The following is a 21,813-nucleotide window of genomic DNA, read 5'->3' as shown; positions in this document are numbered from 1 at the left end:
CAGCGAGGTGATTTGGAAGCCTGTTTGTATACTTATACTTAGGTCTCCTCTGCTCATCTTGGGCTGGAGTTTGCTTGAACCACCATCAATATCAATGGCATGTGCTCTCAGTGTGCCCAGTGTAAAATTAGGAGTCTCCGCCAAAGAACGGCTTGATAGGCCAGCCTTTTACAATGCTACCCCTGAGGTATGGTCAAGGAAGATATTCCCGAACCAGAGATGTGACACTGGGGCTTTGCTAGCTGAGCTGCCCTCCTTTTGGTTATGATGTGGAGTCAGCAGGTGAGGAACTTCTGGTGTTGGTTAAGGACAACCAAGATTATCATTTTCTTCATAGAGAACTCCAGAAATGAGTCCTAAACCTGGAAATCCGTTGGCATTTTAGCACCTCCTATTTCCTCATCTCAAGTCAATGGGTTTGAATGGGTCATTGGTTAGAAGCCTCAGATAAGGCCTGAGGTTAACACTAGCTTAAGACACTTCCACGTTTTGTTCTACGACATAAAGTGCGTCAGTAAATACCTCACTTGTGAAATTCTGAAGCTTTTATGTGTCTTGAAGAAGGTTGCTAACACCTGGCTAAATGAGACTACAGAATGCCATCATGCCAAACATGGCTTCACAGCATTGTAGGGGTGGGGCCACGACGGTAGTCTAGTTCGTTATAACGTTACATTTTTAGTACTTGCTATTGCATTTGGGTATGAAAATCCTAAATTGGTGTTCATTTGTGAAGATTATCTTGCTGAACAAAACATGTAAGTACCAAACATTTGTTAAAGTCCCATAGGCTTTTTGACATGGGAACCAGGACGAAGTTAGCTTCTGGGTTGGCCCACAGAAAATGTCATCCTTGGAGTACTCTATTCCCCCTTTGTCATTAAACAATCACATCTGAGTCACATAGGGGAAAAAAATCTGATTTGGGCCACTTGGGTGAACATAGTGTCAGTTAAAGTGTTAGGGTGTTCAGTGCTACACTTAAATCTCAAAAGCACCAACACACAAACTCAAAGTTGCAAAACTTGGTGTTTTCTCCCCACACCACCGGTGAGGGCAATGCCATCTGGCGTGAAACAGCCCAGTCCAGCTGTCCAAATTCTATCAGTGGGTGTATTTTTAGTAACACCCAGGGGTACAACAACTGTCAACCACCAGAGAGCAGTGTTATACAGCAAAAAGAGATTCCAGAGGATTATGGGAAATTGACAACCTCATTCCCCTATTTCTTTGAGAAGAGAGAGTTGGGAAACGTGCACAGCATCAATATGGGCGTTGAGAACCTTAGCCAGTGGCCACAAATTCCAAATTTTTAAGTTTCTTAACAACCCAGAGACGTTAGAAAGAGATATACGTTTAATGTTGCATGCAACGTTGCCAAGTTAGCAGTTCTATGCTACAGTAGCTACTGACAGTGACATAACATTACAATTGAATGAAAACACATGCTGCTTTTGCTTTTTAATTTTTTGTAAAGGTGAAAAAAGACAAATCCTGCTTTGCTAGAACATTGTAACTACTTAATTTCACCATCTCCTGCCTTGCCTTGCCTATAGTGGTTCACTTTTACACTATGATATGTAGGCTTTAGCTTCTATCTTTATATTTTTTTACCTGTTTTCACTGCTAGTTTGATTGGACATCCTGGATATATCCTTCAGACTCAAATAGTAGACCTTTGTGTCTGCTTCTTTGTTTAATTGCTTTGTTATTCCGAAAAATTTGATATTTCTTAAGTGAGAGCGATGAGTGACAGTGTGCTTGATGGTGGCTCCAACAGCTGGAAAGAGTAGCAAATGTTCATTTAGGGTTTGAAACTGTAAAAGCAATAGCAGTACCTTGGACACCTTGGACACATGCAAGCAAGTTAGGTTTGAGTTTAGAATAAATAAATGTCGAAATAATTTTTTACCTTGTTTTATTTCATTGTCCAGTTTTGGGTTACCCTTAGCCCTTAGGCAATATTAATCCTGAATATGCAGCCTACTCTCAATAAATATGATAAGCCTTTTTCTGTTGGGTTTATAGTAAAATGTAGAGTCAAATTTGTCATCATATTTAAAACATTTTCTGATGAAAATGTGCATGCTAAGAGCTGCTAATATATTAAACGACCTGAATTTTAATACATTTGTTTGTTTTTTTTGAGTATGATACTGCATAATGTTTCATCATGACAGTTGGACAATAAGCTTTGCAAAAGCTGAAGTAGTGCAGAAATCATTTATTTAGTTGCATTTGATACATTCAGTGAACATTCGATAGACATTTACATGCAGGAATCCATGATGCGCCTCATGCTCATGAACCTGGTGCCGCTCATGCCCATCTCCCTGAAGCTCCTGTACTCGCCAGGCCTCAGGTAGATCATCTTTCCTCTGTACTGGGGCTGCTCGTACATCAGCCAGTGGCCGTCCATCACCTGGCAGGACATGCAGTCGTTCATACGGAAGCGCTCCATGATGTTGTCGCAGTCGTCCATCAGCTCGTTCATCTGACCCTGGAAGTTCTCCCTCTCAAAGATCTTCATTCTGAACTGGCCTCTGTGCTGTTTTTTCAAAAAGAATGAAAAATATAATTATTACTTTATGTTAAGCTTTTGGGGGGTTTTCACCTTTGGTAAAACCGTAGTACAACGGCTGTTTTATACGTACCATGGGGATCATACGGCAAGACCTGATGCAGTCCCTCATTCCCATCATGCTCATGTAGTCAGAGTACTCGCCCCTCTTCATGAAGAACTGGTTTCCCATGAAGTTGGGACGGTCGTAGACCATGAAGCAGCCGCTCTCAACCCTGCAGGAGTGGCACCTGCTCAGGAAGGAGGTCATGTCAGAGCAGTCGCTCATGCACTCATAGGAACGACCCTGGAAGTTCCTGTCCTCGTAGAAGATGATCTGAAATAAGTGATTGTAGTGGTTAGAAAAAAAAGGTGAACATGGTGATCTCTTTTGTAAACAGTAATTTCACCATATTACAAATAGATTTTCAGAAGTACCTTGCCCCTCATGTTCATGCTGGTGTTGCTCATGTTGGTTGTAGATGTGCTGTGCTGCTCCTGAACTGCTCTCCTACCTGGTGTTAACCCTTTCCTTTTATACCTGACCACACGTAAAGAATCAGTGCCCCCTCCCCTTTCAGAGGACCCCCTTACTCAGCAACTTACTATTGAAGCCAACAGAATACAGTGGTTATGTCCATTTTTCAGGGACTGGGTACCTCAGTCTTTAGAAAGGCCTTTTCTCTCTCTTTCACAGAAAGCATTCCCAACAGTGCTTGTGTAATGTGAATAGGTCGGCCCATGTGACTGGTAAAAACTCACCTGAATGGTGCATACATTTTCTTTCCTTTTTTAAAATATGTTTTATTTATGAACTTTTATTTACATTATAGGGTTAATGAGAAGAAAAACAAAAACAGATAAAAAGCAGAGCAAACAAACAAAAAACCAAACCAACAGAAAAGTATGAGGTCATGGGATGTTCAAAGTGTTTAAGGTGGTGCATAGATTTTCTGTATTTGGTTATTAAAAATATACTTTATGTGGTTCTGTTCAGCAGCCCATAAAAAATGTGTTAAATTGGTAGTAGTGATATTAGTTCTCATTAAGTTAAATTCTGGAGGGTCTCAGTTATGATTTTTTATTTCACTTGGAGTCATAGAATTACATTCCGATAATTATTCTAACCATAAAATACTACAGTTTCTCTTCTTTTCTATATCAAATTAAAGAATCACTTTTTATTTCTGAGGTAGGGTGTAAATGCAGAACACAATAAACAATGCATAAATGCTTTTCTTGACATTCACGATGTTCCCTGCTGTTGAAAAAACCTTCACTTGGGAAAGAGTTAGCTGGTTTGGAAAAGTAGCTTTGGCTCGAGGGGAAAGCGGAGAGGGCCAGTTTGAAGAACAAAGTTGGCCATTTCTAACTCGTTGATACGATGGGCTCTCTCTCTTTGGCTCTTGTACTTGTTTGGGCGAGTGGGGTTGCAGCTTGTCATTGGTTTGGCCGTGCAGTCGTCGTTGAGGAGTAATGTGCGTAGGCAGGGCTGACCACCTCACCATGATGCAGGCTCACGTGCTGCATCATGTTAGATGTACTATTTGTGTAGTTCAACACTCTGTCAATATTTGCAGACTGTTTTGTTTTTTCTGTTATCTTCTCACGTTTATTTTTTCATGACTTAAGGAAGCTCAAATCTCGCCACACTTATGATTTGAAACCGAAGGGTGCATCTCTGCATATTTCAGTATCGCCTGTCGCGGAGCCTTTGCTTCGTCTTCTTTATGTTGACCAGCTGACTCTGGTGTCTTACATGACTTAGGACGTTGAACAGGTAATGACGTAGCACGTCGAGCAAGTGAAGTCAGACTTATATTCCGCCCTCTGCTGTTCAAATAGAGTATCACGGTTCATTTTTCACTTCACCGATTTGAATCTCACATATTTTTTACTTATCTCGCGATGCATCGTTACATCCCTGGTGTATAGAATGAACTGTTAAACATGAAAAAACTATATTTCATATAATCAGTTCACAGTGTTTGCTGCCAATGACCTTATTTCTTTTATGAACCTTTTGAAACACTAATTTCCAAACATATAAGCCAAACAGTTGTTGATTCATTTTGTGATTTGTGTCACATCATTTGATAAAACCTATTGAGCCACAAGATGTTATAACAGGCAATGAGAGAAATTGTACTCTGTGATACGTATGTTAATTAAATTAACAAGATATTAAACAAATTGTTTGACATTTGGTAAATCTACTTATTTTTTCTCAGGAGCCCTAAATCTAATACATACTTCCCCAAAACTCACATTATTACTTAAGATAATCAGCTTGTTTGTTGTGTAATATGTGTTTTGTTTGTTTGTGGCGTGGCTGTTGACTTTATGTTCTATGTTATGTTAAGTGTATATTTTGAGTGTTGATATATCTAAGAACTAACATCATATATAAACTGGCGGTTGGACAAACACACAGCAATTATGAGCCAATCAGCATGCAAGTTGAAGTGTATTATAAGCAGCATAACAATGCATACTGTACACAGGATTTAAAAATGTACACAAATACAAAAAACAATACTGGCTAGCTAATAAGGGAAACAGTTGCAGAAAAGATATTGGTTCTTGTTGCTTTAGATCAAGCTGTAAATATCTCTTTAAAGTAGAACTCAGAGGCGGGACAGCATTTTTAACAAGGGTTAATGTCCATTAGATTTGCTCAGCAAATGCCATCGCGCCAGCCAATTTGTTTATATGACTTAAAAGCAAATTTGTGAAGGGTTCGTCTTTTAGGGTTGCAGAATTTTGCTCAGTAAAGCTGTAAGCCAAATAGATTTTGATATTTTGTGTGGACTGATGGTGGTGCCAGAGAAAAGGTCAGTAAAGGTCAGGGTCAACAAAAGCCTTTGGATCCATTCACAGAACAATAGAGATAAAGAGAGGTGAGGTGCAGTTTTGACCTGACAATGGGGCTGGGGTAAAGGTCAGGAGGTCATGGATATATCATAGTACTACTTTCCCATAGCTACTAAATCCTCCCCAGAACAGTAAGGTCTTCTAAAGCATTATTTTGTGTATTTCCTGATGAAATGACATGCCAGTGTTTTTATTATGGCCCAAAATATGACTTGGGTTGTCACACAAATTTCAAAATGTTTTTTTTTTCAGCCGAGAAAAGGTTACAGGGTAAAGTCTCACAGTAATATTCCTTCTGTCGTCCAGTAGTGTGTTAATATTCTTTAGAATATCAGAATATAACAAATCTCTTGGGGTGTAACGTTACCCTACTGTCATTAAAACAAACAATTCGGCTAGAACACATCTTTCATTGTAATTGTTTTTTAAATATTTTTTTACTACTAATTTTAAGAAGAAAAAAAGGTGCTTTATATAAATAATCTAAAAAAACAAAAGTGGGGATGACTTTAAACCACAAAGAAAGGGGGAAAGGACTGTTATTGTTGATGGCATTTGTAGTTTTCGTACACCAAATTAATGTGTCACATATTTTAAAAAATGTTTCTGATGTAAAAAGATATTAAAAAATATGCCAAGTATGTTGATGGTGTGCACTAAAAATCAAGCCCCAGTCACGTGTAAGATGCAGAAATGGCTGCCCAATCAGGTATTAAATTCATATTAAAAAACGCAACAATTAGGAATATTTTGTCAAAAAACTTTTATTTTGGCTTATTTAGATATATTCTACTCAACAGTTTTTACATGTCCATGATGCGCCTCATGCTCATGAACCTGGTGCCGCTCATGCCCATGTCCCTGAAGCTCCTGTACTCGCCGGGCCTCAGGTAGATCATCCTGCCTCTGTAGTGGGGCTGCTCGTACATCAGCCAGTGGCCGTCCATCACCTGGCAGGACAGGCAGTCGTTCATGCGGAAACGGTCCTGGATGTTGTCGCAGTCGTCCATCAGCTCCTGCATCTGACCCTGGAAGTTCTCCCTCTCGTAGATCCTCATCCTGAACTGGCCTCTGTGCTGTTTTGTTTGAAAGGTAAAACAATTATTAGTTCTTTATGTTAAGCTTTTTGAGGGTTATTTTGAGGGTCATACTGTAGTAAAACAACAGTATGACGGATGTTTTATACGTACCATGGGGATCATACGGCAAGACCTGATGCAGTCCCTCATTCCCATCATGCTCATGTAGTCAGAGTACTCGCCCCTCCTCATGAGGTACTGGTTTCCCATGAAGTTGGGACGGTCGTAGACCATGAAGCAGCCGCTCTCAACCCTGCAGGAGTGGCACCTGCTCAGGAAGGAGGACATGTCGGAGCAGTCGCTCATGCACTCATAGGAGCGACCCTGGAAGTTCCTCTCCTCGTAGAAGATGATCTGAAAAAGCACAAAATAAAAGAACAGGGATTTAAGCTAAAAAATAACAATAAAAAAAAAAAATCAAAGATAATTGGAGAGGTGAGTGTGCTTACCTTGCCCATGTTCATGATGGTGGTGTTTGTAGTTCAGAGAACTATGTTGCTGCTACACTGATGTCTGTCCTGTTTTAACCGTTACTTTTATACCTGACCAAACCCACAGAATCTGTGGCTCCCATTGTGTAAACCCCTGACCAAGCAACATGGTATAGAGGCCTATAGAGTGCTCAGGGTATTTGTCACATTTCCATGTGACTGGACCCCCTAGAAGACTTTAGAATGGATTTTTCCATAGGGAAAGTCAATACAATGAGCATTTTTGTTGTTACAATACAGAACAACTAACAAAAGTCTCTCTTACACATTTCAAAACACTATAGCTCTCTGGTTAAGTGGATAATTTATAGACACGAGTTTCCTTTTGTGTGACAACAATAGTCTGACATACCAGTCTATAATGCACATCTGTACTCAATATTGTTCATCCAGCGCTCTGGGGGAGCCATATAGTGTATATAGTTAACACAAAAAAATAACTAATAATATAAACCCCATTAATGTATCACTTGACAGGGTTTACCAGCTGTTTTATCATAAGGACATTTTAAATTTACAATATATATAAACAGCTTTTTCTATGAAGACATTTAATATTATTACAACTGTTTATTAAATTGTCATCAATTATCTGTTAATGCACAGCCTGTACTTATGTCTAGACACAGGATGAGTTATAGTTGTTGATACAACATAACATAAAACACCTAAATCTGCTTACATTAAAGGGTTTACATCAAATTAGAATTAAATTAAATAAAAGGTTCATACATTGCACAAAAATGCTAAATAGCAGGATGCCAAATAGAGAGATTAACACTCATCATGATTATAAGTGTTGCAAATAGTACAAATGATTAGAAAATCCAGTTAGGAGTAGGGACGCGGATGGAAACCTGGTTCTATTGAGGAGCCGGTTCTGCTTTTTTCAAAGCCTGTAACTTGATAACATTTGAATTTATCAATACTGCTATCGAGTTCCCTTGGTCCTATAACTCAACATGACATCTCGAGTCAAGCCAAGTCATTTAAATCTAGTCACTGGTCTGGTTGTGGGGTTAGCAGGCTGAACAAAGTACTCCAGATATCCCTCTCCCCCGCAAAGCTTTTCAGCTCCTCCTCAGTGACCCTGAGGCATTGCTAGGACAGATCCTTTGGCATGTTCTAGGCCTTCCCCGAGGCCTCCTATCAGTCGGACATGCCTGAAATACCTTTGATAGGAGCCGTCCAGGAGGCATCTTGATCAGATGCCTGAAACACCTCAACTGTCCCCTTTCGGCACTAAGAGGCAGTGGCTCTATTCAGAGCTCCCTCTAGATGTCTGAGCTCCTCACCTTATTTCTGATGAGTGCAGACACCCTTCGAAGGAAGCTCCCTTCAGCTGCTTGTATACCCAATCTCATTCTTTGTGTAACTTCCGAAAACTCATGACCACGGCTGAGGATTGGGACATAGATGGACTGGTAAATCAAGAGCTTTGCCTTTCAGCCCAGCTCCTTCTTCACTACGACAGTCCAGCACAGTACCTGCATCACTGTGACACCACGCCAAACCGCCTGTCCATCTCATGCTCTATTTTACCCTCACTCGTGAACAAAACCCCAATATATTTTTTCACGTGTTTACTTGAACTTCTTCGCTTGGAGCAGTTACCCTGCCCAATCCAGAGGGGGAAATTAAACGTTTTCTGACAGAAAACTATGGCATCAGACTTGAAGGTGCTGACTCTCCTGTCTGTGAATATCACAAACAAAATCAATGATGAAGGACAAGCCTGGCAGAGGCCAACACCTACTGGAAACGTGTTTGACGTTGTGCTTAGTATGTGGACACGGCTCTCTCTTTAGTTATACAAGGTCCCAAGGCTCCTAGCAATGACCCCAGTACCTCATATTCCAACCGAATGCCCCTATCCCCACAGAATCCCAACAAAACACATGTAGACTGAGTGGGCAAACTCTCATAACCCCTCCACCAATCCTACAAGGGTGAAGAGCGGGTCAGCTGTATAAAGGGCACATTGCTTCTCCTGAATCCAAGGTACGAAAATGGTCAGAGCCTCCCCTTCCTGTAACCAACCACGACGCAACACCTCAAAGGCATGTCAGCTAAGACAGCCCAACTAGGTGCTGCTCCAGTTTTTATGCATGGGTCAGGCAGGCCCAGGTGTGTGTCATGTCACTGATAAGCTGCCAGGATTGTAGCCCTAGAGAGAGAACATACGTACATCACAACCACCATGCCCCAGTATACCAACCTATCATCAATTTCTCCTAAAAAATGATACAGAAATCTGCATTGGAAACTTTAAATCTGCTAATAAGTAAGAAAAGTAGCAGCAGCTCTACTCTGAGCTCCCTCTAGATGTCTGAGCTCCTCACTCGTACGCTAAGGCTGAGCCCAGCCATCCACCGCAGGAATCTTATTTTGGTTGCTTGTATCTGCAATCTCATTCTTTTGGTCACTAACCGAAGCTCACGACCATAGGTGAGGGTCTGAACTGGTCTGGACTGGTAAATCTTTGTTCTGTCTTCACTTTTACTCATTTAGAAAAAGATATATTGAAACATGTGCAGACTTTTGTCTGGACCATCCGTGTGATACTTCGCACCACTTTCCATAGCTACCATGAGCCACTTCAGTATAATATAAACTACAACTATGACCCTATTACTAATACTTTTCAGTGTGACTTTCATTCATTGTCACAGGAATTGCAGGAATTTATGAGTAAGAATGAAGCTATATCATCAAATTTCAAACTTGTACGGACAGTTACATCCAATAATACTAGTGCACAGAAACAAACTTTGAGCAAAAATAAAATAGAATAATATAAATCGTTGAGAAACAGGTCCAAATAGATACAACCTGTTTTGTTGCAATAAATTTGTTAGTATGTAATTTGCATACTCTTTCCCTAATTACACTCTGTGTTTTAAATAGCAAAAGTTTAGACGGGGGAGTGGCTTCTTCACTTCAAAAAGGTTATTGAATCTATCCTTAAGTGATATTTATATCTTATTACCCCAACTTTATAAAAATGTGGACTGTTCTTCATAAAATACCTTCGGGAAAACCCTTTGTCAGTGATTGTGGCAAAAAGTTCTACTGTAGTTTTTCAATAACCTGAAGGACATGGTAGTACCTTAAAATGTTTTTGTTTTTTTCCAACGATAAAGTCCTTTTGTACCTAAACAAAAAGTTGCGGATCACAGTCTGTTTTCATGCACGGATATACCTATGAAAAGTAATGCACCACAGTTCATGTGTATCTCACGTTATCATGGCACAGTAATTCATCTGTAGCCTAACCCAGTGGTTCTCAAACTCTTTAATGACCAGTGCAAAACATTTTTGGTAGAAAACAAAGAGGTACAACACAGCGCCGTGCCATTGGTGTCTGATTTATTAAACAACATTGTAACTCAAAAACACTTTCAAATTTGGGGGTTGCAACTGGTGGACGTAAATCCCATTAAAATGTTCTTCTGCGTACTGACGGTGTTTCGTCGGTTCTGGTTTCACCTTCTCTGTCACTTGTCTCTCCATGTTTTCAGCAGCATTGCTGCTACGCTTCAACCACGACTCCATTGTTTGTGTCTTGACGGCGGCAAGAGATTGATTGACAGGTGATGGTCGTTTTTTTAAGGATACTGAAATTGAATATTGAGTATAAAATTCAGTTCATGAACTTGGATCTATATTATTACTGAACTTTTTATAAAATAGCTATTTTTAAGAGTTATGCATGACTGCTATTTTTTAAAATACGTTTTTTTTAAAATCCCATGTACCCCCCTGGAGTACATCCACGTGCCCCCAGGGATATGCATACCCATTTGAGAAACAGTGGCCTAACCCACGTAATCGGGTAGGCTGCGAACACATGACCATAGTACCGATGTGGGTAAAAGAGGAAGTAGTTGGGGTAAGGAAGAGTTGGAGTGGTGGGTCACAAACACGGGATTTTCCATGTTCAGAATTGTGTGAAACCAAGTGAACTTTGAATGACTTTAAGCTACATTGTCAACATTTTTCTTTTCCTAAAGTCAACCAAATGTACTTGCCTAATACTAACCTATCTAACTTTACATTAAGTACGTAACATAATTCATTAGATATCATACAAATCGTTGTATGCACATTTTTGTGAGATATCAAATGAGCCACGGTGGATATGTTGGGGTTCGCCAATGGATCCAACAGTTGTTGAGATATTTGTGTCATCCCTCGTGCCATGTTTCAAGCCTAGCTAGTTTCTTTACTTTGACATTTTGTGTCCAATTTATTGGATTTTTAATTTAATTTCTCTTTGAACATGCGTTTACAATAAATGTTCTCCTGTACTTTGAAAGTTGTATGTACAGCGCGATGTAGTCACATGTAAGTTAGGCCAAATATGTGACACGGAAATAAAAGAACTATGATTATAGCCAATATTGTGCTAAAGGATCCAAATGCCAATTTAACAATAATCAATTAAATGCTTAAATATTTGTCATTTGTGAAAATTTGCATCTCTGCAAAGGTTATAGCCAATTAATAAAATTAGAAACAGTGAGATCAAAATTTAGAAAGTTACATCATTTATTGACATGAAAATGTACAGTTAGCACATGTCCATGATGCGCCTCATGCTCATGAACCTGGTGCCGCTCATGCCCATGTCCCTGAAGCTCCTGTACTCGCCGGGCCTCAGGTAGATCATCCTGCCTCTGTACTGGGGCTGCTCATACATCAGCCAGTGGCCGTCCATCACCTGGCAGGACTGGCACTCATTCATACGGAAACGGTCCTGGATGTTGTCACAGTCGTCCATCAGCTCGTTCATCTGACCCTGGAAGTTCTCCCTCTCGTAGATCCTCATCCTGAACTGGCCTCTGTGCTGTTGTGAAAAAAAAAGACAAATGTTTTTTTCTTTCATAGTCCAAGAGTTATGACTCGAAGATCACCTTTGTAGATGTGTTTTATACGTACCATGGGGATCATACGGCAAGACCTGATACCACCGCTCATTCCCATCATGCTCATGTAGTCAGCGTACTCGCCCCTCCTCATGAAGAACTGGTTTCCCATGAAGTTGGGGCGGTCGTAGACCATGAAGCAGCCGCTCTCCACCCTGCAGGACTGGCACCTGCTCAGGTAGGAGGTCAGCTCAGCGCAGTCGCTCATGCACTCATAGGAACGACCCTGGAAGTTCCTGTCCTCGTAGAAGATGATCTGGAAAAAAATATTAAAACAATTTACTGACCAAAGTCACATTGTTAAATATTTTTATTATTATTATTATTATTATTGTTATTATTATTAAATACATTTAGCAAATTAACTTTGGTTTAAAATTTGATTTTTTTTCTTGTTTTCCTACCTTGCCCATGGTGGTTGCGGTGGTTTCCCAGATCTCTCAGAGAACTGTTTTTGAACTGATACTCTGCCTGTCTGAACAAGTTACATTTATACCTGGCCAGACACAAAGACTGTGTGTCGCTCTATTGTTCAAAGTCCTGACCCAGCAACCTATTATAGAAGCCTATAGTTTTGAGTTGCTTACCAATATACTAACAGGGTCACAACCTCTAAACAGAATTTTCCTTTAAAAAGAACGGAACATATGTCTTTCAGAAAGAAGGTTTTAGGTGTCTGGTTTTACATTAGTATTCTGTATAGACTATAAAAATATTGCTGGAAGCTGCACGATACATTTACTGATTCTATCACAAGGCCGGTCAAAAGGCACAATTACTTAAACTATCTCACGCTTTAATTCCTCTAAAACAATAGAAGCCAATGAGCTTGCATTTTACCAAAGAATAACATTCAGAAACATTGTGGATAAGTGCATCACTTTATTGTCAAATAAAATGGATACAGAAGTAGTTGCCCTTGAGGGCTGGTAAAAATAAATTAGAATAATAATAATAAACTACATAAAAAAAACCTTTTATACAAGGGATGCAGCTCAAAGTGCTTAATAAAAAAAATGCAACATAAAAGAAAAAACAAAATTATCCGACAACCAAATGACAGGTAATGTTAAACAAAATATAAAAGTGAAGGTAAAAAATACAGAGACCAATAAGAATAGTACAAATGAAAGCATTTATGGGAAATAATAATTACAAGAATTAATTAAAAGCCAGACCAAATAAAGAGGTTTGTTTAAAATGCTCACAGAGCTGGCTTCTCTTATAGCTTTTGGAAAATACTCCATAATTTTGAAGCATAGTAAGCAAAAGCTGCACTGCCTGCACAAACTATTGATATATGATTATATGTGTTATACATGAATTGTGGTGCATTACTTTTTGTAGGTATATGTACAAAGAGTGCATGAGATTTGGGAGATGTCTGCAGGGGCTTTTCATCAATGCACAGCACCATAGTCTATGTAGGTTTACAGAAACTTTTGGCCCTTATGGACTGTTTGGCACATAGTGTTACATTCATACTGTTAAGTGCAAAAAATGCTCCATTGAAACCCATTCAAATTGCAATTTTTGATCCCACAGCCGTCAAAGCATGAAAACATGCATTGCTGGGTGTCATTCTGGGCTTTTGCCTTGATTTGTCTTTTTTTTTTTACTATTTTCCACCTGATGACCTCATTTTTTTTTATATGGGAAAAATACATGCAAAATCAGTGTTGGTGCAAATCATTGACATATCCCAGGCTGTGACAATTAAACAAAAATATACTTACCATGTGGTGTATTGAAAAAAGAATCCTTTTTTGTGTTTTTTTTTTCTTGTTCTAAAAACATTAGTGGCATCATGACAAAAACTGGCAATTAAAGGGTTAAATTCCTGAAAATTAATAAATAAATGGGTAGGACTGATGTTTTTTTAAAAAAAAAAATTAAAGTAGGAAATAATATTAATGTGAAATGTTTTTTAAAGCTTGATGTGAAAAGTGAAGTTTGGGTGCAGTGTGATATGAGTGTGTGTAATTTTAATGCAGGCCCTAAGGGTTAAATGTATCTTTGGAAAGGAATAACTAAATGTATTTCCACCTGTTTTCTTACACTCCGGGTTTGCATCAGTCCTGTTTGTCTTTCCCTGTTCCAGTTTTCTTGTGTGGCACTCATTATCTCCGTTGTTGCCAGTCCTTGTTTCCCTCCTTCCTCCAGTACCTGCCTACTCCAGCCGTGTCTTGATCTTGTGGTTAGCTCTCTGTGTAGAAGTACTGGTGTGTTTCCCTTTGTTTCTTGTCAGTTTGTGGTCTTTGTATCTCAGTGTTCGCAGCTGCTGTTTTGCTCCTTGAGTTTTTCCAGATAGCTCTGTTTTTTGGTTTTGCTGTTACATTTTTGGCATGTTAAAAACTGTTGCCTTGTTTCTGTAGTTTTTGTTACCTTGTGTATTTTGGTGCACCTGTCTGCAAAACCTCCACTAGTTGAACATAATCAATGCTTAAGTTACTGCTGTGCATTTTTGTGAATGGAACTACAAGTATGTCAGAAAAATCACTTTCACCGTGAAGAGCTCTGATTTACATTGACTTTTCATGCTTAAAAAGATTGCAAAGAAGTAAGCTGCAATAAAACTGAACTCTAGCTCAACAACAATTTGTTCAACCAGAGCCACTAGTAAATAACATCACACAGCCATGCAGATGTCATGCAGTTAAGATTTGCAAACTAAAATATGTGACAATCTTCTGCATAACATTTAATCAATCCCTCATCCACCCCAGTATTCTCCTGTAGACCCTGTCGGACTCTGTCAGGTTTGAGCTCCTAGAAATTAGTTTCAGTGCTTCAGAGGAGGCTTTCAGAGCAGAAACCCGTGTTTAAATCTGAGTATACTTGACCCCAAAGTCCAGCTTGTTTGATTAGTGTGAACACAGTGTACTGTGCTCAAGCGTGGCTCATCAGTACGTGCCCACTTAAAAAGGTGGTCGCAAGTATGGTTCATGTGCACACAGGTACATTTTGCATCAGGTGTAGAGAACCAACTGTACCTAAACACAAAATTAGACTCTGTTTAACATGAAGTAGCTGTCGGAGATTAGAGTTGCAAATCAGAGGTCTTCACAGGTCCTAAGTGATGGACTTAAACCTGAATTGACCTGGAAAATTTGTTCCAAGATCCAATTTGACCTGATAATTTAAAAATATATCTATGATTCCTTTGTGGACTAGATATACATATAATTACTGTTCCGCCTCCAACTCTGCCAACATTTTTTCACCTTATTTCAATCTTGTGACCCAAAACCGACCAAATCATTAGGCTTGTTACACTGAAGCGCTAATGTGGTTCTCTCTTATCGGCGCTGATCACAGGTTATCCCAGAACCACTGTATTTGCTTACACATAATAAACAGACCTGGCATTCGGGGTAAGAAAGGTGCCCGATGAGGACCCACTTGACCTTCACCCATACTTCCCTGTTTTGTTGTAAGTCACTAAAATGCTCAGAGGAAATGTAGTGGAGTAAAACTATACATTTTATTTAGAAAATGGAGTGAAAGTTGACAGAAATATAAAAACTCAATTAAAGTACTGATACTCTTTTCTTTTTTAATTTTTAAATTAATTATTTAATTTTTTAACAGATATAAAGTTAGGCCTGGTTGTAAACTTAACCAAGATAAAATTGGTTGGCATTTGAATTAAATACCATCAAATAATAATTTCCTGAAATTGATAAGACAAAACAAATTGTACAAATTATAGTCTTTATTTTTTATTTTTTTGCAGTTCTTAAAGGCATGAATTTTTTTTACCACATATAGGGATTGACCTCATGATCATTTACACCCACCTTTGCCCAACTCATCCCCCTTGACACCCCTTCCAGCACTGCTCAGGCCTCAAAACAACCAGTGAAACAAAAGTCAAAATAGAAGAGTTGAAAGATTTTATTTAGTTAAAGATTTAGTTGCAGGAGTCCATGATGCGCCTCATGCTCATGAACCTCTGGCCGCTCATGCCCATGTCCCTGAAGCTCTTGTACTCGCCGGGTCTCAGGTACATCATCCTGCCTCTGTAGTGGGGCTGCTCGTACATCAGCCACTGGCCGTCCATCACGTTGCAGGACATGCAGTCGTTCATACGGAAACGGTCCTGGATGTTTTCGCAGTCGTCGTTCAGCTCATGCATCTGACCACCGAAGTTCTCCCTCTCGTAGATCCTCATCTTGTAGGATCCTCTGTGCTGTAGAGGGAAAAAAATATTAGAAAAACATTCGAAAATATCTGACGGAAATACCATCATGTTAATAAATATGCGTCTGTACCATGGGGATGGTACGGCAAGACCTGATGCAGTCTGACATTCCCATCATGCTCATGTAGTCAGCGTACTCGCCCCTCCTCATGAAGTACTGGTTTCCCATGTAGTTGGGGCGGTCGTAGACCATGAAGCAGCCGCTCTCGACCCTGCAGGAGTGGCACCTGCTCAGGTAGGAGGTCAGCTCAGGACAGTCGCTGCTGGTCTCATAGTGACGACCCTGGAAGTTCCTGTCCTCGTAGAAGATGATCTGAAAGCACAACAATGCTTCATTACCACCACAATCAATATCCATTAACAATTAAATAAGAATAAATTTGAGATTATTGAAAGTTTTTTAAATGGAGGCATCATTCCCAGTACCTACCCTGCCCATGGTCATGATTGTGTTTGGTTGGTCCTCAGGCCTGAGCTGTGGCTGCTGTGTATTCCTGTCGGTGGTAACCGTTACTTTTATACTTGCTCAATGTGAAAAAAGTATGTAGGGCTTCTATTGTGCAAATCCCTGAGCCAGCAACATGCAAGAGAAGCCTACTGAGCAGTCAGGGCGCTAAAGGGTTATTATCTAGCACTATACCACTCTGGTGGAAATGCATGTACTGTACACATGCAGTATTGTTAACATATAAAGAGAAGCTTCCAACTGTAATATGGCAGCCACCTCTATCTTTCACAATGTACTGGATATTTCACTCACTAAAGGATTAGAAATATTTGCATTTAAATGTAATTCAATATCAATTTAAAGAAACATATCATTGAAAGTTTGATGTGTTATTAAATAGGTGCATACAATGGATATATTCATTTATATATGTCATGCTATACATTTATTTGCAGTTTGGTACAGTTGGTAAATTTCTCTTTGAGTGGACTGTTGTTTACATTGTAGTTTTAGTAAACTAAACCAAACAGACTTAACTTAAATTGTAGAAGGTAAGAAAGACATAAATATTATACACACTCTTATGGCTCTTTTTGCAAATTACACTTTTTGCCATTTAGGTTTGAAGGGGTTGTAGAAATAAATACCTTTTGTACATTTTGGAAATAGACAGACTTTGAGCCTTCATATTTTACTTATAGATTATGTTAATAATCGACATAGTTATTGTGACGTCAGCCATTGGACTGTATGTGGACTTTCATTTTTTTAATCCTCAAGTTCTGCATTTCAGCCGTCGCTATATCAGTTTATTTGGAGCCAGAAGACTTCAAGCTAAATGACTCTACATATTTTACCCAAAAACTGTATTAATACCAGACATAGCTACCGAGACGTCATCCATCGGATTGTGGAATTCTGTTTTATATCCTCAAGTTCGGCACTTCAGCTATCGCCATCTTTTTTTAAGCCAGATTGGACCATATTTGGACGAGAGGTTCAAGCTGTAAAGAAGCGACAGATGGATTTAAATATACACCATTTATGTGACAGCCCTTAAGAATGCGTAACTTTAAGCTTTCATAAAAGTCAACGGGTGAGTTTTCTAAAAATTCACCCTCTGTAAAGTTGTCCTGAATGTTAAAATTAGCTATAGAGCTTGTAAACATGTTTATTTCTGCTGTAAAGTTGGACATTTTAACATAGGGGTCTATGAGGATTGACTCACTCTTGGCGCCAGCCTCAAGCGGCCATTAGAGGAACTGCAGGTTTTTGGCTCTTTTCACATTTGGCTTCATTTTGGAGGTTGTTGTTTGATGTTGACCAACTTTGAAGCAGCTGTTGGAACCCAGTGCTTGTCTGACACATGGTAGAAAATAGTTTTACTCTGAAAAAAGCAAATTACAGTTAAATTAGATTAGAGACTCTGGATATTAGGTATGGCTGCTTGGTCAAACTCATGAACACTTGCTCTTAGTTGATGAAATGCAGCACTTGAAGTAGATCAGCAAATCTGATGAAGTTGTACTGGCATGATTGTTGCACTTTTTGGAGTTGCATCCGCACATTTGAATGCACTTACTTTGCTTTGGATCAAAATGTCAACTAAAAAAATGAAATTAAAAACTTAGATTTTTGGGATTTTAATACACCTTTCAAATATGTTTGCTGTGCGTGTAGCTGTAATGATAAATATGATAAGATGGATGATGAGGTTTATTTAGAGATGAATCCATTTTTCTGCACAGAGTAGGGATGCATGATATTGTCAATATATAATATTTTCTGACTCATTATGGCAGATTTCTGATGTCAATAACAATGTGTGCACATATATTTTTCTGCCTTATTGCACAGAACATCAAGTCTCTACTGTAAAGGGATTAATATATTAAAACTACTCTTATAATGACTGCACACTGGTGGCGGATGCAGACATAAAATACAATGCTTTTAAAAATGTATGCATTCATAGAGCAAAACAATAAAAGTACCAAAGCAGAGGTTACATGGAAAGCATGTCATATTTATTTTTATGTAAGCAGCAAGCTAAAATAAATATATGAAATATATGAGTTCACCGCTCAACATTAACATTCTTGATAACTTGATAACTAATGATCCATTAAAGGACAGGCCCACATTTAACCGTCAGTTTAAAATTCTTTATTTTCTTATATATATATGTAGTATATAAATTCTATATATATCTATATTCTATATTTAAATATTCACATGCCTTTTGTCAAAAAAAACCCACTGAAATGAAAATAGAATTTAAAAAATTAATAAGTCAGTCTTTTTTGTACAAAATTCTTTTTCTCTCTTTTTTTTTTTAAAGAAAATCTTTATTTACTTGATTTTGTTATGTATACTACAAGTATTAATACAATTTCATCACTTTCAGACTAAATAGCCATATCCTAATGGAACACCTGCAATAGTTTTTATTTTTTTACTGTATTTTTTATACAAACTCTAGTGCATCGTGTATCATTGCAGTTATTGTGTAGAAATTCAGGCACAGTCTCAGCTCTCATTTTCATCCTTTGAAATTCATTTTTATTGTCACGTGCATCAAATATGACATAACACATTTCATAGGTAGAAGAAGAAGAAGTCTTGACCTGGCTATGGGATACAGTTATTAAAATAGCAGCATTCACTTCAGCCCGAACCGTCCTCTGACAAACCGGGACAGTCAGATGCTGATAATTCATGCAATATTTTTTAAAACTTTGTGCCCTAAATTTCCTCCGGCTCACTTGTTTGAAACCCAATTTATAAATTCTTTATTAATATTTGTTGATTTTTGTGTCTGGAGCCTGTTGTGTTCTCTAGCAGGAGTCCATTATACGCCTCATGGAGCCGATCCTCATGTCCATGGGACCCATTCCCATGTCTCTCATGCTCCTGTACTCGCCGGGCCTCAGGTACAGCATCCTGCCTCTGTAGTGGGGCTGCTCGTACATCAGCCAGTGGCCGTCCATCACGTGGGCGGACTGGCAGTCGGACATGCGGTAGCGGTCCTGGATGTTGTCGCAGTCGTCCATCACCTCGTTCATCTGACCGCTGAAGTTCTCCCTCTCGTAGATCCTCATCCTGAATGGACCTCTGTGCTGTAAAATGTAAAAAGACAGATCTCATGATCGGAAATTATTTTAAATTAAATTACTATCTTCGTCATTAGTAAACACCAGACTTCCTACCATGGGGATCATGCGGCAGGAACGGATGCAGTCGCTCATGGTCATTCCCATCAGGCGCTGGTTGTCGGGGTACTCTCCCCTCCTGGCCAGCATCTGGTGGCCCATGAAGTTTGGACGTTCGTAGACCATGAAGCAGCCGCTCTCCACCCTGCAGGAGTTGCAGCGGCTCAGGTAGGAGGTCAGCTCAGCGCAGTCGCTGCTGGTCTCATAGGAGCGACCCTGGAAGTTCTTGTCCTCGTAGAAAATGATCTGAAAACAAAACAACACATTTATAAAAAAAAAAAAAAAACCTCATAAATGAATCATCCTATATCACAACATAAAAGTGCTCTCTTACTCTGCCCATTTTGGTGTTCAGTCCTGACCCTGATTGCACTGCTACTTTGGCCAGCCAAACTGTGGGTCACTTTTATACCCGTCATGATAGCTAAATGATCTATGGAGCCATTGTCTTGAACATCTTACTCAGCAGCGTAGCATACAGGGCTATGATGTTTGTTAAATCGGTCTGTAAATGGTTATTATTCCAGACTGTATGCATCTGGTGCGGTGCCAAGTGCAGCGGCTCTCCCTATGGGGGACAGGTGGGTGACGGCAGCAAATGTGTCAGCTGGGACTCTTTGTGCTGTCAGTGTTCAGTCTGTGGTGACAGCAGTGCAGTTAAACACCAACTAAAGGCTCACATACATTAACTCTTTACATTTTCTGCTATTTTAGACCTCCACTCTTGGGGAAAATGTACTTTTTGTTATAAAATATGGCACATTCTCTATAGATTAAAGAGCAAAAAAGTTATTAAAATAGTTTTTTAGCTTCACTTTGATGAGCCACAACAGTAAAATGCCACTTACACATAAATACATCAGTTTTAATGATTTTATAATATAATTTTTAACAGAAGATCACCCAAAGGATACATTTTTATAGTGTTGTATTTTATGATTCTGTATTTTCAGCAGCACCTTTAACTCTTGAAATAGCTCTATAGAAATGTTGACTTTTAATACTTTAAGTGTAGTACATTTTAATCATCATCCTCACATACTTTTGTTTAGTGTCATTTTTATTGCAGGACTTTTACTTGTATTTTTACACTTTGGTAATGTAATTTTTACATGAGTAAAGTGTCTGAATACCTCCTACATTACTGTCATTCTATTAGACTGATATTTCAAATAACACACCAGTCAAATATGGACACATACCCGCTCGGTCAAATAAAATGTATTTGCACAAAATACATTTTGTCAGACAACATAAAAATGGATATTTATAAGGAGTCAGCAGGTTTTATGTATGTTCCATTTATACATTAAATTTGTACTCTCAGTACTGGACCTGATATTATAGTGTGATTTGAATATATGCTGTTAATGTACACAGCGATGTCGATTTAAAGTTTGGAGATCAAATGATCCTGAAATATTATGGGTGTCCATCATGACTGGTAGACAGTCAGGAGTCATTGTGTAAGGACCCATTATTTTTATTTATTTATTTAATTTTAGTTTTCTTTACTACATTCAAAAGAAGCAAAACTAAGAGGAAATATGGAGTGGATTGGAGTGTTTGTTGAGAGCATTAGTGTAAGAGAAAATGAAAAGACGATGCCATCTGGTGTGCAATACCAAAAAAAGAAGAAAAAAAGACAAAATTTGCAAATGAGCTCATGCGTTATACTTTTATTGATTATTTATCCTCATTTTCTGGCTAAGGTGTTTATTTGTGTTAATTTCTCAGTAGCACAAATATAATAAAAGAAAAAGAAAATCCCTTAATTGATCTCATGTTTATAGGAGCAAGCACAAATGCATAGCTTGTATTAGAAACTAAAACTAAAGTAACTAAAAACTAGAATATCGTAATACCGTTATAAACATTTATTGAAGCATGAATGTAAAAATAAGAAGTACTACTTGCTTTAAACACTGAACACAAATAACGGCAACAAAGTGGACGTGTTTTCACTGAGATTAAAAAAATCTAAAGGTCGGTGAAGTCCAGCAGTTTAGTGTTTAGC

At 38.7% G+C, this 21,813-nt stretch overlaps 5 protein-coding genes across 5 annotated transcripts; all 5 read right to left on the bottom strand.

Annotated features, from left to right (window-relative positions):
• Window positions 1-2,209: 2,209 nt before the first annotated feature.
• Window positions 2,210-3,105, bottom strand: LOC121949206 (gamma-crystallin M3-like). The gene is made up of 3 exons (XM_042494830.2): window positions 2,999-3,105; window positions 2,655-2,897; window positions 2,210-2,548 (listed from the first exon to the last, which is right to left on the bottom strand). Exons 1-3 carry the CDS (start codon window positions 3,029-3,031, stop codon window positions 2,270-2,272), a joined length of 555 nt encoding a protein of 184 aa, XP_042350764.2. The 5' UTR covers window positions 3,032-3,105; the 3' UTR covers window positions 2,210-2,269.
• Window positions 3,106-6,180: 3,075 nt separating this feature from the next.
• LOC121949209 (gamma-crystallin M3-like) lies at window positions 6,181-7,065 on the bottom strand. Its single transcript, XM_042494833.2, has 3 exons — window positions 6,963-7,065; window positions 6,625-6,867; window positions 6,181-6,510 (listed from the first exon to the last, which is right to left on the bottom strand). The coding sequence occupies exons 1-3, from the start codon at window positions 6,975-6,977 to the stop codon at window positions 6,238-6,240; spliced, it is 531 nt and encodes a 176-aa protein (XP_042350767.2). The 5' UTR covers window positions 6,978-7,065; the 3' UTR covers window positions 6,181-6,237.
• A 4,472-nt stretch (window positions 7,066-11,537) lies between these two features.
• On the bottom strand, window positions 11,538-12,474 carry LOC121949202 (gamma-crystallin M3-like). Its single transcript, XM_042494827.2, has 3 exons — window positions 12,337-12,474; window positions 11,946-12,188; window positions 11,538-11,853 (listed from the first exon to the last, which is right to left on the bottom strand). The coding sequence occupies exons 1-3, from the start codon at window positions 12,343-12,345 to the stop codon at window positions 11,578-11,580; spliced, it is 528 nt and encodes a 175-aa protein (XP_042350761.2). The 5' UTR covers window positions 12,346-12,474; the 3' UTR covers window positions 11,538-11,577.
• Window positions 12,475-15,811: 3,337 nt separating this feature from the next.
• Window positions 15,812-16,722, bottom strand: LOC121949200 (gamma-crystallin M3-like). Its single transcript, XM_042494825.2, has 3 exons — window positions 16,567-16,722; window positions 16,207-16,449; window positions 15,812-16,124 (listed from the first exon to the last, which is right to left on the bottom strand). Exons 1-3 carry the CDS (start codon window positions 16,579-16,581, stop codon window positions 15,846-15,848), a joined length of 537 nt encoding a protein of 178 aa, XP_042350759.1. The 5' UTR covers window positions 16,582-16,722; the 3' UTR covers window positions 15,812-15,845.
• A 2,396-nt stretch (window positions 16,723-19,118) lies between these two features.
• On the bottom strand, window positions 19,119-20,274 carry LOC121949199 (gamma-crystallin M3-like). Its single transcript, XM_042494824.2, has 3 exons — window positions 20,131-20,274; window positions 19,794-20,042; window positions 19,119-19,703 (listed from the first exon to the last, which is right to left on the bottom strand). The coding sequence occupies exons 1-3, from the start codon at window positions 20,137-20,139 to the stop codon at window positions 19,422-19,424; spliced, it is 540 nt and encodes a 179-aa protein (XP_042350758.1). The 5' UTR covers window positions 20,140-20,274; the 3' UTR covers window positions 19,119-19,421.
• Between the last annotated feature and the right edge of the window lie 1,539 nt (window positions 20,275-21,813).

The sequence above is a fragment of the Plectropomus leopardus genome, chromosome 10 (genome assembly GCF_026936395.1).
Source record: "Plectropomus leopardus strain MGB_pleo_1.0 chromosome 10, ASM2693639v1, whole genome shotgun sequence".
NCBI classification, from domain to species: domain Eukaryota; kingdom Metazoa; phylum Chordata; class Actinopteri; order Perciformes; family Serranidae; genus Plectropomus; species Plectropomus leopardus.
The sequence above is the reverse complement of the archived record's forward strand: the minus strand, read 5'-3'. Positions and strand labels throughout refer to the sequence as shown.

Coding starts and splice junctions, on each gene's coding strand:
- LOC121949206 (XM_042494830.2), bottom strand. CDS start 3,031: ATGAGCAACACCAGCATGAACATGAGGGGCAAG. Junction 2,898..2,998: donor GCATGAACATGAGGGGCAAG/GTACTTCTGAAA, acceptor CACTTATTTCAG/ATCATCTTCTACGAGGACAG. Junction 2,549..2,654: donor CTTGCCGTATGATCCCCATG/GTACGTATAAAA, acceptor TTGAAAAAACAG/CACAGAGGCCAGTTCAGAAT.
- LOC121949209 (XM_042494833.2), bottom strand. Junction 6,511..6,624: donor CTTGCCGTATGATCCCCATG/GTACGTATAAAA, acceptor CAAACAAAACAG/CACAGAGGCCAGTTCAGGAT.
- LOC121949202 (XM_042494827.2), bottom strand. Junction 11,854..11,945: donor CTTGCCGTATGATCCCCATG/GTACGTATAAAA, acceptor TTTTCACAACAG/CACAGAGGCCAGTTCAGGAT.
- LOC121949200 (XM_042494825.2), bottom strand. Junction 16,125..16,206: donor CTTGCCGTACCATCCCCATG/GTACAGACGCAT, acceptor TTCCCTCTACAG/CACAGAGGATCCTACAAGAT.
- LOC121949199 (XM_042494824.2), bottom strand. Junction 19,704..19,793: donor CCTGCCGCATGATCCCCATG/GTAGGAAGTCTG, acceptor TACATTTTACAG/CACAGAGGTCCATTCAGGAT.